Source organism: Sarcophilus harrisii, chromosome 4 (assembly GCF_902635505.1).
Source record: "Sarcophilus harrisii chromosome 4, mSarHar1.11, whole genome shotgun sequence".
Taxonomy (NCBI): Eukaryota; Metazoa; Chordata; class Mammalia; order Dasyuromorphia; family Dasyuridae; genus Sarcophilus; species Sarcophilus harrisii.
The window spans coordinates 261,774,424-261,786,950 of record NC_045429.1 but is presented as its reverse complement, the minus strand read 5'-3'; the positions used below and the strand labels follow the sequence as shown (position 1 = coordinate 261,786,950).

General features: G+C 33.3%; 1 protein-coding gene across 1 annotated transcript in view; it reads right to left on the bottom strand.

Annotated features, from left to right (window-relative positions):
• Positions 1-556: 556 nt before the first annotated feature.
• Positions 557-12,527, bottom strand: part of RHAG (Rh associated glycoprotein) — a 32,956-nt gene continuing 20,985 nt past the window's right edge. The window contains exons 5-10 of the mRNA XM_003770563.3: positions 10,857-11,023; positions 9,557-9,694; positions 8,659-8,780; positions 5,412-5,485; positions 4,283-4,356; positions 557-2,169 (exon numbers count right to left, since the gene is read on the bottom strand). Of these exons, the coding sequence (XP_003770611.2) occupies positions 2,113-2,169; positions 4,283-4,356; positions 5,412-5,485; positions 8,659-8,780; positions 9,557-9,694; positions 10,857-11,023 (632 nt within the window). The 3' untranslated portion in view covers positions 557-2,112. The remainder of the gene's footprint in view (positions 2,170-4,282; positions 4,357-5,411; positions 5,486-8,658; positions 8,781-9,556; positions 9,695-10,856; positions 11,024-12,527) is intronic.

Here is a 12,527-nt window from a genome sequence, read left to right as displayed (position 1 = left end):
AAAATGGTGGCTAGATTATATTTTAATGAGATATAGAAATATCTTAAAATTTTGCTACACATGGGACTACCTTTTCATTTTGCATTGTATTTGACAATTTGTCATCTTTTCAGACTTGTGTATTGGTAGAATATGTCCTCTTGTGTATCTACCTACCTTTGTTACCTGTTCTATTAGACATTTTCTTGTGAAGTTATTCAAAAGTGTCATGGTTGCATCAAAAGTGCATTCTTTGTATGATCTTAAAAATGCAATTCTATTTGTACAAAACTATTTATAGCAACTTCTTTCATGGTATCAATAAATTAGAATCTGAAGGGATGACTAATAATGGGGAATGACCGATCATATGAATGCAATATATATTGTTGTCTTATGAGAAATGAAGAAGGAAATGGTTTCAGAAGAACATAGTAAGATTTGTATGAAGTTTTAGAAAGTGGAGTGAACAGAACAAGGAGAACAATTTATATAATAACAACAGTATAAAGAAGAACAATATAAAGATTTAGGAACCTTACTCAACACAATGACTGACCACAATTCAGAGTATTCATATTTCAACATGCTGTTCATTTTCATAGAAAGAGATGATACATGGATGAAGACTATAGATTGAGACTATTTTTGGATATATGGGAATTTGTTTCTCTTGGTTATATATGCTTGTGGTGGGTGGTAGGTGAATGCAATCTTTGCAGTCACTAACCAGCAGCCTTTCCAACTTTCTCTGAATTATTTACACTTGTGATTTCTTATAGTATAGTAACTGTTCTATCACCATTTTATAAGCTATCATTTCCACATGATATCATTGATCTTCATTGAAAAAGGACAGACAACAACAATAGCCATTCTTCAAAAATCAGTGGACATCGACTTTGATTCTAGGTTTTTTTTTTTTCCCCCACCACAGAGAATACTATGACTATTTTGTTACATATAAAAAATTTCTGTCATTGAGCTACTTGGGGGAAATATCCAGTAATGTTGCTTGGTGAAATTTTTCATATAATATGAAACTTTCTCCCATACTAGTAATTCCATTCTGAATAATGAGAGAAGCAAGTTCAATTTTATATTCTTTCCATAATGGATTAAAATAAAATAAAATGATTTCTCTTTTTCTCTCCTATATCTTTGCTTATATAAATATTTAATAAGTGCTTGTTAAATGAGTGACTCTCAATATACTAAGAAGTTACTAGGCTTCAAAATGAAAATCAAAGATAAATTTTGTTCTTTGTTACATCATTTAATCTATTAAAAAAAACTTATAAAAGTTAACTTCATTCTATTTGGATTTTAATGCTTATCGCAAATACCGAACATACAAAAACATATTTTAGAATAAGTATTTCCATTTTTATAGCAAAAGGAAAGAAGTATAATAATTAACCCTAAAATTTGCCCAAAGGAAACTACAAATATGAAAACATCAGATACCTTTTTTTTATAGAAAAATCATTAATAAAAGCAACTGCGTATTTATACTTATATGAAGTATTATTCTAATGCATGTTTAATCAAGAACATTCCTGCACAGAGCCCTGCAGATATAGGATCTACCCTAAAAGAATTTAAATTCTAAGAATGAATAAATTATGTTTCCCACACATATAAGTACTATTTTAAAATGTATATAAATGCTTTTGTGATGAATAAAATACATGTTTATTTAAAAGTCCTACTGAATAAATAGTAGCCTTTTGTCATGTATTTTTACAGATTAACAGATACTAATAACTATAAATCATTAGGAGGTAAATTTTAAAAAAATGTTTAAAACTGTCTTTATACTTGAAACATTTGGGAATCCTTAATTTTGGCAATATTATGAATAGGAAAACCCATTCTGAACTGTCTATGCCCAGTGGTAGTCATGGAGAGGATGTATGGGAGCCATGAAACTTGAAAATGATATACTATCAGGCTAGTAAGGTAGCTAAAATTCCACAGACATTTGGGACATAAAATGTGTTCATTATTGTCTGTGTTGCAAATTTAAAATATTATCTGGTTGTTGCTTTTTTTTTTTTTAACAAAAAGAATATTCTGGGAGAAAATTAGATAAAAGAATATGGAATTGTTTATATTTTTAGGTCTTTGGCTCTAGTCATCTGTGGTCACCATTATCATGGAAGTATGGTCATATCCTTCTTCAGGAACCTACAAAAAAAAAGTCCGATTGAAATATTGAAAACAAACACACACATATGATATATATGCATACATATTTATACATATATTTATTTAAATATATATATTTAAACGGGTTCTTTGTCAAGTTATTTTTAAGGTAAAACATAATTTTTGAACTGTTTATATAAATGGAATGTCTAGGTAAATGCAAGATTTGAGGGTGTGTGCATGCATGTGTGTGTGTGTGTATGTGTGTGTATGTGTGTGTGTGTGTGTGTGTGTGTATGTGTGAAATACATTATTTTCTTTTTTTTCCACCTAGAAACCCAGATAAACCCAAATAAACAGATACTGAATTACATGTCACTCTGGCCTTTTGGGGACATAAAACAGGAAAAACACGAAAAAGAGAAGCAAAGAAAGCAGTTGATAGCTTGCCATTAATAACTAACACCTGCTTGGCCAGGTGTTCCCTTTCTTGGTATCTTCTGGTAATTTTCCCACCAGGAAGACGGGGTAGGGAGAAGGTAGCATCTGTAGTTTGTTCAGTCTCAGAGGACTGGAGTAAATTGAATTGTCAGAAATATAGTTTAATTGCAGCCCTGCAGTTTTTAAAAAACACAGTACTGCTTAAAATAAGCTCTACAGGAAAAGTTCAGGAGAAGTCCCATTTAAAATTGGTTTGAAATGTAACTTGGACAGAAAAAAAAAATGACAAGCCCCCAAACCCAAAACAAATACATAGGAATTTGTGTGGCACTGGGCTTCCTAGCCAGATGATGATGTTGGAGATAATAACTTTTTCTGTGTTGTCAGTTTGGGGAAGTATATGAACCCCTTCTCAAAATAATATTTTAAAATGCATAAAACAAAATATATAGGGTTGAAAAGGAAACCAACTATGTTGAAATGCAGGTATCAAAAATATTAAAACAGTCAAATAAAAATAACCCACCTAGGTTAGAGGCATTCCCAGGGGTAAATGATGTTGTCCTATTCAGTGATCAAGAATTGTTATCAGTCTCTATAGGAGTGGGATTGGAGTTAGTTTAACTCCTCCAAGACTTTTCTTTTTCTGTCTTTTTGTCTGAAATGTTGAAGATTGGATAGAATAGGGTTGTGGGGGAAAACTAACTGATATCTCACTTCTGCAAATGTCCTCAGGAAGTATATATTTGTTTGACTAAAATGAAAATATTAATGGAAACACAAACTTCTCAAGCAAATGAGAGCTTCTTAAGATTTTAATATATTCTTTCTTTCTAATTTAATTTAGTATGCATGAGCTATAATAAAAGTATTTATTTCTTTGAGTCATATAAAATTGGTCTGGAGATAAGAACTTTAAGGGAAAGTGGGAACAACTGAACCAATTTTAATGTTTTTTTCAAATATTGTGTGGTAATTATCTTTAAATTTTAAATCTTAGATCAAATTGGCATATAAGTCAAGCATGCATTGGAGGCTGAGTACAGGTAACATAGGCTGAGCTATTAGGCCTAATTCAACTGAGATCTTAGGTTAATTGCTGAGGGAAATCCAGGAGTTTGCAATAACCAGGTTATTCATATGCCATACTATCTGAAGCAAACTAGATTTGAAAAAAATTTGTTATAAGAGCACCACCTGGTGGTGATGAGAAATTGCAGTCTGAGTACAGGTAGCTAGTTCACATCCCTAAGAGACACATGGATATTGCTGCTTATTTACTTACCTGTTTTTCCACTTCTGTGTTAGAATAAGTGATTTATAGAAAAAATATCTATGTCAGTTGCCTTATAGATATAATCCTGGTATCCTGATGAGTACCCCACACTTGCTTGACCTATCTGCCTGGGTGCAGATCCCTTCTCAAGTGCTAAGACTTCATCACAGCACAAAGAATATTTTTTCTTTGATGGGGATAAAAAGGGTATTCTGTCTAGCTCTTTCTTGTTTAATTTTATTTCTATTTCTCCTTGTTCCCCAAACTTTGGTTCCATCTTTATTTTATCCCAGAACTCTATCTTTGATCTCAGCAGTTTTTGAAGAAATATAATTCTCCTCCCTTGATTTAGAATTGTGTCTGAATCTTGGCCTCTGTGTCTTAGGAGAACGGTAGCTAAGTAATTTTACATTATCACAGAACAACATACTGTACCTCCCAATATACAGAATCATCATAGCATTCTTGGTCAGGTGGTTCTCCCCATATGGGTATCTTTAGAATTAAACCTGTTACCAAAAAGTAACCAATGGTGAAAACACAGGCAAACTTGAACAATTAAGATTCTACTATAACAATAATCTCTAGTAATTGAGTGCCAAGTCAGACCCTTTCACAGTCTGATTGATAATCTTTCTTGCTAATTTTATTTATCAGTCAGTTTTAATACTTTTGATGGTGACCTGTCCAAAACACAGGGTCATTGGATTCAAAGAGTTTAAATTCAAGTTGAAGAGATTTAACACATAAAATACTACACACTAAAACTCAAGCTATGCATCAAATGCATGCAAATTTAAAAATGCATGAAATAAAGTTAAAATAACTGTGAATAGCAGTTTTTATTTTCCTATGTGATTCCACTTGTGATTATCTGTTAGCACCAATGAAGCACTCTCTCGTGGACCAATGTCCCATTTGGAGTACTACAGAGAGAAATATGGGAACCTTATATGAAAACCATGGCTCCCATAGGTTTAATTGAGATCAACTCCAATAGATAATAGAAATCTTATTTTTATTGAGTGTATGTTCTTGATCTTTGAAACAAGCTTTGGCCTTATCTTGCTCTGTTCTAGGCCTCCATAGTATTTCTTGGCCATCTCTAGATATGTCATCTAATGTACCATTCTCTTGCCTTTCCCAGCCCCAGCTTCATTTATATGTTATTTTCTCTCAATAGAAAATAAACTCTTTGAAAACAGGTATTGTATTATTTCGTTTTATTTGTATCTCTAGAACTTAACATAGTGTCTGGCACATAGTAAGTACTTAATAAATGTTCTATTTTTAAAATTTTTTTCACACATTTCATAAATGAGATGATCTCCAACTATCTTATTATTAATCTCTCATTCTTTATTCTTATGACTAAATTAATGTTCATATTATAACATCTTTATCATCTCTGACTAAATTGACTAAACACACTTTATCATTTCTGATGTAATATTGACTTAAAACATTTCTAAATTAAGTATGTAATCAAAAGTGCTCTAATAAGGTTTACTATTGCATACTGTAAAGTTACTTGGACTTAGGAAATTATTTGTATATTACTTACCAGTTAATAGTCCTCCAACAATTGCAGTTCCTAGGGAAGTACCCAGAGCAGCTGCCTGCATAGCCAGGGTGGTCCTAGGAAGCCAAAAACAAAAATATTGAGTTTGCTTTCCTAAGAATGTGGCCAAGAAATCCTTCTCTATAGCACATTAATTGCTGCCATCTACAATCAAAAAATCAACATTACATATTGATGGAAAAATTCAATGAAAACATTTGCCTAATTCTCTTTAATTTTATATTCTAATTTCAGAAAAATTTATGGTCACTGTTAGAAGAAAACGCCCTGTTCTACCACCATCACCATCTTCTTGTTCTTGTTCTCCTCCTCTTCCTTCTCTCTTCCTCCTCATCCTTCTTCCTAGAAGAACAAGTCACCTTGTAGGGGTTGGACTCAATGACTTCTAAGGTTCCTTCTATTTCCAAATTTGCAGATGGCTTCATGGATAGGGGTCTTATTAGTAATTATTTTGAAACTTATAGTTTTAGAAGTTTAGAAGAGTGCCTTGGGCACTCAGAGATTAACAGATTTTCTCTGTGTCACACAGCCATTATATTTTAGGACTTGAACATGGGTCATCATTTTTTCTACTAAGTTATGCAGACTCTCACAATTAATGTCTGGTGGATCATCTTAAGGATAATGTTTTAAGCCAGTGGCAAATATTAATGAGAGGCCAGATATTTATGCAAGTTATGATATCTTTTATTCAGTTAATTCAATTCAACAAATTTTTATGAAGTATAATTAAGCCCACAACTGCTGTACTTTCATTTTGGGTGAGACAAGGAGAACCAGGACTTTTTTCCCCTTTTAAAGTAGAAGATGAAAGAAACCCTCTGAAAATTGGGGGAAAAAGTTAAAGAGTAGGCCCACTATATGCAATGGATTGTAACTATGCTTTTCACAAAGATGAAACTCAGAATCTAAGGATGATGTTAGATAATCTTACTGTCTTCAAATTAACAAGCATAAAAATGTCATGCTGAAGATGAGTTGTCTATAGGAAGCATTGTTTCACAATATGATAGGGAAAGTTTACTGATTCAAGTGTTTTCCTATAGTTTATATATATAATAAAAAGAAAATAATGTTTGAGAACTAACTCAGTAAAATGAACAGGACTAAGAATAATGCATACAGTAACAGCAATATTGTTTTAAGAATAACTTTGAAAGAATAAATCATTTTGACTATTATAAAGATTCAAAAGACATATGAAGGAAGAAGTTACCTGCATCTAGAGGAAGAACTGATAAATAGAAGTATGTACAAAATAATTTTGCATATATGCATATGTGTCTAATGGTAGATATCTCTAGGATGAAGGTGGAAAGAAAAAAGGGGAAAATATAGGAAAACTTTATTATAAAGAATAGCAAGTTGTATTTAATAAATCTGCAATTTCATGTGCAATCATCTTACTTTTTATTATACTATGCTATGGAAATGCCTATTTTATTCTATAAATTAAAAATAAAATTAATTTTTTAAAAAAGAACTAGTTCAGAAAACTAATCACTTTTCTTGAGAAATGATTAGCCTTTAGAAGCCTTTTCTTTCATTTTCTTCCTAGAAATTTCTGTGCCATACCACTATTAATTCAGGGTAACTTGGGTATGATTTTCAAGTTTATTCATCTTATAACCCCTTCCATTTTGATGACAGGGAATATGAAAAGAAGTTTAAATAGCCTTGGATTGCCTCTTAATGTCCAGTAGTGTCATTCTCTTTTAGGATGACTGCAATAGTCACCTCCCCACCCCACCAAGAGGCCAATTTTTGACAATATTAGTGATTAAATATGAATAAAATTAAAATACTAAAGTGTTAGCAACAATGCAGGATTATTGGGTCAGAGGATTTAGAACTAGAAGGGACAACTATTGTTCCACAGTTTCCCTTAATTGCCTTGCCTCAGTTTCCCTAATTGTCCTGCCTCAGTTTCCCTAAATTGTTCTGCCTCAGTTCCTTGAATTGTTCTGCCTCAATCCTCCTGGTTGCAACCCCTTTTCCTGACCATTAGGACTGAGATAACTAGGGCTGTCGAAATCTGGCCTTTCTGGCATTCCAAAAGATAACACTCCAGATGTCCTATCTCAGATATCTAATTGGTATCCTCTATCTCTAAGTTCCAGACTTTCTGGCTCTAGTTGACTATACCCTTCATTCCCAGTTTATCAGAATTTATGGTCCTACCCCTAACTTGTCAGAATCGGATTGATGGTCCCATCTTGGAAATTCCCACTCACCAAAGTTTGGACTCCACCCCCTGCCTTTGTCTTAGAGCCCTGAATTTTAGTGCCACATATGTAAAAATGATTGAAATCTCACATTCGATACTGATGCTAAGGCTGATGCTAAGGTTGCTGCTGCTGTTGAATGCCTGAGGCATCAGCCCTGGGACCAAAATGGATCCTTTGGTCCCAGAAAATCTTTCCTTCTCAGAAATCCAAATAAAACATTAAAAACTCTCTAATTTCTATCTTACCTCAGTTTCTCCAGCATTACACAACTAACTCTTTTTATAGGTTCTTTTTACCGAACCAATAATTGGGCAGACAGATTGATTTCTATTCTAAGGATGCAAAACTTAGAAGTCACTGACTATATATCTGTTCCTTCAGATATGTGGAAAAACAGGCAAACATACAAAAACCAAAACTGAATTTAGTATTTAATTATATAAATTAGGAAAATACTAGTTTATTTATTTCTTCTTCTCCTTGGCTGCTTCCCAGGTGAATTTCTCCCTACTCCTGTCCTGCTTTGCTGCTCTCTCAGTGGTGCTGTCTTACCAATTTGTATTATTATGGTGCCCCGAGGTCTTTTTCTTCTCCACCTGGGGGTCAGTATATTGGTATACTACCCTCTCTGCTCCCTATGCACATAACTGAATTTGTTTTAAAATGTTGATTTGAAAGGTTAACTTCCTTTGCTTCTACTACATTTTGTGTTGCTTGTCCCAGTTACAAAGATTTCTTATTATGGATCTGATGAGAAGTAATGTGATTGATAGTCCAAATAATGCAACTTCAAATATTGTTGTGGATTTTTAAATCTTTACTTGATATAGTATGTATTAACAATGCCCACTATTGCTAAGCAACAATGCTGTGCCATCATTGGATATTTCAAGGTTACTCTATCATTGCCCTGAGGGCAATTAAAAGTTCCCTACCACTACCTTGAAGGTACTTAAAAGTTGGTTTCATGAAAACAAAGAACAATCATTTCCTTTACTTACTTCGTAGTGACTCCCAAGGCTACTGCCACAATGCTTGCAACACCCCCTATCACTCCAGGTAAGCCATGCAAATTATGAACACCACATGTGTCATGAATCCTCAGTTTGTTGGTAAAAAATGGCTAAAATGAAAAAAAAAATTAGTTCACAATAGTTTTATAGTTTCAACAAATACTATCTATAGAAGGAAAATATTTACATTAAAACTCTAATGAGCAATTTGAATTCCTAGGACCAAGAACACACACCATGTAAACACTCCAAAATTGCCCTCAAATCAATGTATAATTCATTAAAAAAAATGAAACTGTTAATACAGTTTTGGTTGAGTTGGGAGAATCAGTACTTTGTGCCTTCTAAATTTAATGCACTGGGACAAAGTCATATTAGCTTGTTATGAATGAAGAAGTCATAACTGTGTAGTATTATAAAGCTTTTCTTACAACTTAATTCTCCCATATATATCTGAAATCCAGTGAATCCAGAGCACCAGAGTACAATGATATATAAATCTAAATTTATTAGTCATGGGTAGGGAATGGTAACTTCAGATATATCAGTAAGGGCCTCTGTCTATTCTTCCCATCACATTTGCTTCTGCCTTAATTCTCTGAAGAAAAAAAAAAAGCCTCAAATATTTAAAAATGCTACTCATTTAGGAAAGGTAAAATGCTAAGTAAAAAGAACTAGGGGGAAAGGCATCCATAAGGAGGAGACTTAAAAATCCAAACAATCTTCCCCCCACTTTTTTTTGTAGTCACAAAAGATTTTATTAATGCAAAAATTAAATAAACCAAACTCTCAGAGTAGAGTTATTGCTCCTACTTTTTAATGTTGCCAATGACTACCATGTTGATAAGAGAAGCAAAGCCTGAGTCCCACTTTATTTCATACTTACTGTCAGAAATTTGTATCCAAGGACAGAGACAATCCCAGCAATGGCACCAATTATCATAGCACCAAAAGGCTGGATTTCCATGTCTGCACAGGAACCCACAGCTACTCCTCCTGCAAGAGTTGCATTTTGAATGTGAACCTATGTGGAATATAGGAAGTATGAGGGCAGTGAGAGGATATTCTGCTGAAGGAAAAAGAAAGTGACTTTTGGAGTATATGGCATGCAATACACTATTAATTAATAAGCTCCTACTATGTGTCAAACATAAGACTAGGTGCTAGGAATACAAAGGAAAAAGAGATGAAATAGGACCTGATCTCAAGGATCCTAATGCTATAGATTTAAACCTAGAAAGTATGTTAAAAATTATGGAATTTAACTATCTCAGGTTACTAGTGAAGAAACAGAGAGAGAAGTTAAGTATGTTACATACACTCATACAATCAGTAAGTGTCTGATTCCAAGTTTGGTGTTCTATCCTCTAGGCCCTGGCTTCTTAAGATCTCATAACTGAATCTGGGAACCTTGAAATTATGATTTATTATCAGTAAATGCTTGACTTGTATATCTATTTCACATATCTATATGGTTGGAGACATGTAAAAATTTCTCAGGTTAAAAAAAAATTGCAAGTACAAAAAGCTTAAGAAGCCTTTCTCTAGGCCATCTAGTTGCCCAATATGTTTTTATGATCTACAGTGGGAGCTTTGGTCCATTTGTTATGATTTTGTATTTATGAAGTGATTTCCTTCCAAAGGATTCAAAATTCATGCTAATATCTGATTTTCATAGTATTTAATGTTGGTGGCTGACAAATGAAATCACTGAGGACTTAGAACACTAGTAGTGGTAAGAAAGCCTTAAGAAGGCTCTATGGGAAGCGGTAAGGGAGGATGATGGACAATTGCTCAAAGACTGAAATTCTTTCAATGATTTTATTTTGAATACACTTCTTCAATACTGATTGACTAAAAAAACCATCTGAGTATTATGGGCTTTGGAATCTAGGATATTATAATATAATATTCTAAAGAAACCAAAGTCTTGAAAATTTATTATAATTATAATTAATTAAATTATTAAAATTATAATTATGGGATCTTTTGAAAAGATCTTACATCATTGAAGTGCCAAATACTGTACCATTGCCCAAGCTACATTATATCTCTTTCCCCTCCCTACTTCCATCCAACCTAACTAATACTAAAAAAAAGCATAGAGAGATGTTTCTCAAGCTCTCTTAGAGAGGAATTTAATTACTGGAGCAAGCAGAATCTGTTTTGCCCATTCCCATGCTCACCATATCAAGTTTTCCATGATGGTCGACAAGGCTGGAGAATGCAAAGGCAGTGAGCACACAGGCAGCTAATGAGAAATATGTGTTTATAATTGCCATGTACTGGTGGTTCCCGGCATCAGCAATTGCAGAGTTAAAACTGGGCCAGAACATCCAAAGGAAAAGCGTGCCTGTTTGCAAATCAAGAAAATTAAATATTATGTTCTAAAAAGTATTTTAATACTTCAATGATCAATGTTTGCTTTCTACTAAGGAAGATCTCAATTCCTTTGCAACTTGGTAGATCATTTCTGAATGATCTACCCCCAAACTCATTGCCCTCAACAACTGGAGCTAGACTGGTCCTCAGAGACAGTTTATTGTTACATATATATTTGAAACCTTCCTGATATTGTAGGTCTATAGAGAGCTTATAGTTCTTAGAGAACTCAAGGTCAATTCCATACCACAATGGAAAAGACATAGAATCTAGAACTAGGAGACACTTCACAAAACCTCTGATGTAAACTCTACATTTTACAGATGAGTAAACTAATGCAGAGAGAGTAAGTAACTTATCTAAGAGTACACAGGAGGTGAAACATTAGAGATAAGAATTTGAACTAGGACCTTTGACTTTAAAGTTAATGCCCCATTTCAGTGTAAAATGTTGCTTCTTGGAAAATATTTCAAATATTAGATCTAATTGCTAGAGAATTCTTTATGGCTTTTTCCATTTCCCTACAGTTTAATAATGTCTCCTCTCCTCGTCAAACATATATGTGTGTGTTGTGTGTGCTTTATAGATAACTGTATTATGTATAATATATAAGTATATATTTGATAACCATATTTCAATATAATTGCTTCCTTTTCTAATCTTAAATTATATTTTATTTAAAAATATTATTCTGAAATGGGAGTCCATAGGCTTTGCCAAATTGTCAAAGGCATTCTTGGAAAAAAAAAAATAGACATTCCTTCCCTAGACTACCAGTAAATTGCAGTGTGTCCTTCAATGAGACTTCTCTCATAAAGCTTCCCTTCACGGAAGTATCCCCCTTATACTGGGGCCAGAACACTATATACATAGATAGACTCACAAGTTCTCTGTTTATATCCTGGCTTTCATTACAAACAGATCATTTAACTTTCATAGGCTATAGTTTCTTCAGGTTTGAAATGAGGGGATTGGACTGGATAGTCCCAAAGATTCTTCCTGTTCTAGGTATAAGATCCTATAATCATCACATCTTACCTCATAGCACTTTGTACAGCCTACCATGCCAAATATTGTCAACTGGAAAACACAACCTTCATGTGAAACAATAATAATTCATGCAGGTGGCTCCATAGTAATGTGGACAGGAGAGGACTGGAAATTGCTCAGCAGGGGACAAAATACAGGGGAAACCCCCCTATGTAAGCATATCAGGCTGGGCTGTGTGGAGTATATTTATTTTCAATACATTCATATCCCACGGGATATAATGTTTATTTGCTAATTCGTATCTCCCTTATTATAAGATCCTTGGAAGTTTTGTGTTTTTGTATCTTAGTACCTAATTTCATACATTATATTTAAATTGCATCTTAGAATTAAAGACACATGAAGAAAAATCTATGGATCCCTTCTAAGAATTATATTTTTAAATATGTAAAATAGAATACAGAGCATTATAAAGAAAAACAATT